The 5,486-nt window shown below is 43.3% G+C and overlaps 1 protein-coding gene across 1 annotated transcript; it reads left to right on the top strand.

Moving 5' to 3' along the window:
- The first annotated feature begins 2,803 nt into the window (after positions 1–2,803).
- Positions 2,804–5,105, top strand: MAGEE2 (MAGE family member E2). The gene has a single exon (XM_054471817.1). The coding sequence runs from the start codon at positions 3,007–3,009 to the stop codon at positions 4,585–4,587; it is 1,581 nt and encodes a 526-aa protein (XP_054327792.1). The 5' UTR covers positions 2,804–3,006; the 3' UTR covers positions 4,588–5,105.
- The last annotated feature ends 381 nt before the right edge of the window (positions 5,106–5,486 follow it).

Below are 5,486 nucleotides of genomic sequence, written 5' to 3'. Positions count from 1 at the left end.
AATGCCCATCAACAGTTGACAGGATAAGTTGTGGTACATATTTCTACAATGGTAAACTATATAGTAATGATAATGAACAAACTACTTTTATATACAACATGGGTAAATAACACAGTGTAGGATTTTGTTGGAAAAAGAGAACTACAAATAAATATATGATGTATAATTCTACTAATATTAGTCAAAGTTTGGGTGGAGGCAAAACTAACTGTGATGCTAGAAGTCTGAACAGGGGTTTTCTCTCAGGACAAATGAGTGGGAAGAGATTGGGAGGGAGTGTCATGGGAGCTTCTGAGATGCTGGTAATGGTCTGTTTCTTGAGTGGCATCATGGAGAGATGGTATGTTAAATTTTTCATAATTTATCAAGCTCTACATTCATGACTTGTTTACTCTGTGTATGCCATATTTCAATATTAAGGTGAAAAAATACTTTATTAAAATTGTTCTGGAAATGTATAAAAAGGAGGTCACGAAGCATCAAAAGAAGTTCAGAATGGAGAGCATGATCTCATCTTTTTTACATTACACTTAAAGAGCAGAAAACATTCCATATGTCACAGTCACAGAGACAGCTTTTTGTTATTCATTTAACAATAACTAGAACTTTTTAGAAACTTGTAGAATAGAAATAGCTGAGACGAGAAGTGTAGCTCAATATGGCCAGGAAGAAGATATCATGGAAGGATGTGCTTAGGAATAAAGATGAAGATAGAGAGCCAAGCAGCGACCAACTTGTTAAGGGTTTCAGTGCTGTGGAATGGGATCAGGATGTCATTTCAGAGATAAGATGCTGCCATTCAATGTTGCTTTTCTTTATTAGATGGAGGGAGTAGTAGGAGGTTCAACTCACAACAAACTGTGAGCTGAATTTCAGCGGCAAAATGTACCAAATTGTTTGTTTTTATTTGTTTTTGTTTATAACTAGAGAGCTTAACGATCTTATCTCAATTTGCCCCCTGGGAAGCACCTATCTAAGACAAGGAACAGGAGCCCTTCTGGAGAAGGGTAAAGACCAGGGCAAAGGGCCCCATCAGGTCTGGCCTTAATCATACCTTTGTAGCAGCTTGGAAGACAGTGCTGGTTTCTACAACACTCTCCCCGAAAAAAGGATCAGCATACAAACCACACATTTCTACCTTCTAGAACATGCACATTCATTTGTGTAAACATTGATCTCTTTAGCCTAGTTTGACTAAATTCGTGGCCCTGAGCTACCTACTTCAGTACTGAAGAAAGCACCTGGGATGTAGACAATTTCAGAGGTGAGTAAACCTCACATGTGAAGACAGTGGCCTCTGAAGGAATTCCAGGGCATAAGATTACTGAATGTAATGTTCCGTGGAATGTAACAGTATTCATTACCATCAAGAATTTAAGGAAGAATTTCAATTGTAACTGCAGATGGCAACCCTATATACATCTTTTCTCTTTCCAATGCCGCACTGAAAAATGCAACCATCACAGTCTTCAACTTGATGACTGAAGTCTAGGATTAGACCTATGTTTTAGCCCAACTATTTTAGTAGAGCTCTCAGAAAATAAAGCAGCTGACTCACCTCTTCCTGGCAAAAGTGTTTGGATTATGCCTCCCTAAACACATGTGTGCTGGCACGCATACACATACATAAACCCTCTGAATAAATAGCTGCTATTCTGATGCTGCCATTCCTGCCCCGTGGCCACAACAAGCTTTGACATACTAAGTGAAGAATAGAAAATCCAATCCTTACTGTCTAGCAACCTTCATTCTCATCTCCCACCTATTCTAGTGCACTTCGGCTCTAGTCACCGTGGTGAGTGGCTGTTACACAAACTTGTACTTACACTCCTCTAGGTCTTTCCTGTTGCTGTTACTTCAGGTTAGAATACTACTATAAACCCTTCCCATTTATTCATCACTTAGAGCTCAACTCCTTCTTGAGGCTTTATTGGAAACTGCCCGCAATTTAACATACCCCAGACTAAGCTGTAATTCATTACTTACCTGTGTTTGTATCACATGTTAATTGACCCTCCATCAGAGCACCTATTTTCATCTATTTTATGAGTCATGTTTAATAAATAAGGTTAAAGATCAGATGGTGTGAGAGAAAGTAATATGCTTGAGACTGACAGAACTGAGTGGTCTCTTTCATTTATTGCTGCTTGACTTTGGACAGGTACATTTACCTCCATGACCCAGTTTCCTCATCTTTAAAATGTGGATCATTAAGAGTAGCTACCTAAGAGTTAGCATTATATGAATAAGTATGAGGAAAGTGAAAGCACCAGAAAGAGTGCCTGCACATAGTCAGTGCTCCATAAGTGTTATCTCTCATTATTATCACCATTGTTTGAACCTACCCCAAAATGTAAGCTCCACACAAAAAGGGAAAAATCACTATGTTTGTATTCTGATGTACAGCACTGTGCCTGGCATGTGGAATGTGGTCAGTAAATATCTGTTGAGTGAATGGATGCTTTAACGAGTCTGTGAAATAATTCTAATCGTTAGCGCCCTCCTCCTCCTCCTCCTCTCTGAATCCTCTACCGCCTGATAGCATGGTGCTTTATGCCCCACAAAAAAACTTCAATTGGAGAGAGCATCACTGAACGGCTCCTCATCCCTTGACCCTTTTGCTATATCTGTTACTCCATTTCTCGAATTCTCTTCTCTAACAAGTTCGAGTTCAGCAGCAACCACTTCAACCAGCCTAGCCTGCCCTTCAGAGGTAAGGGAGTGGGAATGAGAGACAAGGCATGGAAGACAGGGAGTGGGGCGTGGCCACCACTTGCAAAGCCTGACTGCGCCTGCGTAGGCTGCGGCAAAATAACGCTCTGAGACTTGCAGTCGTTGCTGGCCAGCGCTTGTGTAGAAAGATCGCTCTTCACAGCAGATTTCACTTTTGATCCTTCCAGCTCCAGGGTCTCGGGCTTCAGCTTTGTGCCGAGGCACCAACACTGCTGCGGTCCTCTCTCCGACTGATCGCTGAGCTCACCGTTCCCGCTCCTGTCTCCTGGAACCATGTCTCTGGTAAGCCAGAATGCACGCCGCTGTAGCGCAGAGATCACTGCAGATTACAGCGACGGCAGAGACGGCAGAGGTGAAATACAAGCTACTAACGCCTCCGGGTCTCCCACCTCCATGCTAGTCGTTGATGCCCCCCAGTGCCCTCAGGCGCCAATCAACTGTCAGTGTGTCAACACTTCCCAGGCCGTTCAGGACCCGAATGACCTGGAGGTCCTGATCGACGAGCAGTCCAGACGTTTGGGGGCGCTCAGGGTCCATGACCCTCTAGAAGACAGGTCGATTGCTTTGGTGAATTTCATGAGAATGAAAAGCCAGAAGGAGGGGTCTATCCAGCAGTCCGAGATGCTGGAGTTTCTCAGAGAGTACTCAGATCAGTTCCCTGAGATCCTCAGACGAGCCTCAGCTCACCTGGACCAGGTCTTTGGGTTGAACCTGAGAGTTATTGATCCTCAGGCTGACACCTACAATTTAGTCAGCAAACGGGGTTCTCAGATCACCGATAGGATAGCAGAGTCCCTGGATATGCCGAAAGCAAGTCTCCTGGCCCTAGTCCTAGGCCACATCCTCTTGAATGGGAACCGAGCAAGAGAAGCGTCCATTTGGGACTTACTGCTAAAAGTTGATATGTGGGATAAGCCTCAGAGGATCAACAACCTCTTTGGGAACACAAGGAACCTTCTCACTACTGACTTTGTGCGCATGCGATTCTTGGAGTACTGGCCGGTGTATGGCACTAACCCCCTTGAATTTGAGTTCTTGTGGGGCTCTAGAGCCCACAGGGAAATCACAAAGATGGAAGCCCTGAAGTTTGTGTCAGATGCCCATGATGAAGAACCCTGGAGCTGGCCAGAAGAATATAACAAGGCCCTGGAAGCTGACAAAACCAAAGAAAGAAGCCTGACTGCTGGCTTAGAGTTCTGGTCGGAGGACACTATGAATGATAAGGCAAATGATTTGGTCCAGTTGGCCATTAGTGTCACTGAGGAGATGCTGCCTATACATCAGGATGAGCTATTGGCTCACACTGGCAAAGAATTTGAGGATGTGTTCCCAAATATCCTCAATAGAGCTACTCTAATTCTTGATATGTTCTATGGGTTGTCTCTGATTGAAGTTGATACCAGTGAGCACATCTACCTCCTTGTCCAGCAACCAGAATCAGAGGAAGAACAAGTGATGCTAGAGAGCCTGGGGAGACCCACTCAAGAATATGTAATGCCAATCCTAGGTTTGATCTTCCTGATGGGCAACCGTGTCAAAGAGGCCAATGTCTGGAACTTGCTTCAAAGATTTAGTGTGGATGTAGGGAGAAAGCATGCCATCACCCGTAAGCTTATGAGACAGCGCTATCTGGAATGCAGGCCACTGTCCTACTCTAACCCAGTTGAATATGAGCTTCTATGGGGTCCTCGAGCTCACCATGAAACCACCAAAATGAAAGTCTTGGAGTACATGGCCAGGCTCTACAGAAAGCGACCACAGGACTGGCCAGAACAATATAGGGAGGCTGTGGAAGATGAGGAGGCCAGAGCCAAATCTGAGGCAACTACCATGTTTTTCCTTGGCCCCACGTGAAGTCTAGGGAATACGTTATCACTTCAGCTGAGTGGCATCAGTTAAAGATGCCTTGGTAAAATAGGCATTGGGGCTCTAAATTAGAATCCGGGGAGGGCTTGTGTGGGAAGTACAAATTGTGCTTGCTGTCTGTGTTCCAATTCTAGTAGTATTTCCTTCCTTTTAATATACTCTTGGATTAGGTTAATGCTCAATATTTATAAATGGAATTTTTCATTTGCCATCCCGGTCTTGTTTCAGCATAAAAGTTCAGACAGCTCTGTAAAATGTATTGATAATATTTACATCTTTGAAATAATCAGTAAAATGGTCTGGTACAGGAGTTAAATATCTATGATACACACACAACAAAACAAACACAAAACCACTGATCTGTGATTGCTCTCCCTTTGTGTCTACTGTCGTATACATATACACAACTATATGTATATATATACACAAATATATATATACACAAATATATATATATATAAAACTGTCATTTACCTGTATTTGCAATAAAAGCATAATGAATTAGACACCATGCTTGTGCATTCATTTATTCTATAGGCATTTATTAAGCACCTGCCATGCTCTGAGAACAGTGCTATGTGCTGGGAATATAAGAGTGAAGAAGACCCAGCTGGGCTCCAGGGCTTAAGGGGGAGGGCTCATGGAAGTAAACCAGCAATTATATTATGCTATGGAAAGTGGCAAAATAGGCATAAGCTCAGAGTTCTATGAGAGTCCACAGGAATAACTCCCAATTTTAAGTGCTGGGAAGGATAGTGGGAAGGTAATGGCATCTAAGATAGTCTGGGGAAGGTGCAGGGGTGTCAAGCCTGAATGAGTGGGAAAGTAGTCAGGAATAGTGGTGGGGAGGATGAAGTGGTATGGAGGGCTGGGGACAAGATGTGCTT

The sequence above is a fragment of the Pongo pygmaeus genome, chromosome X, assembly GCF_028885625.2.
Source record: "Pongo pygmaeus isolate AG05252 chromosome X, NHGRI_mPonPyg2-v2.0_pri, whole genome shotgun sequence".
Classification (NCBI taxonomy): Eukaryota; Metazoa; Chordata; class Mammalia; order Primates; family Hominidae; genus Pongo; species Pongo pygmaeus.
Note: the sequence above shows the minus strand (reverse complement) of the source record. Positions and strands in the feature narration are given on the sequence as shown.

Coding starts and splice junctions, on each gene's coding strand:
- MAGEE2 (XM_054471817.1), top strand. CDS start 3,007: ATGTCTCTGGTAAGCCAGAATGCACGCCGCTGTAGCGCAGAGATCACT.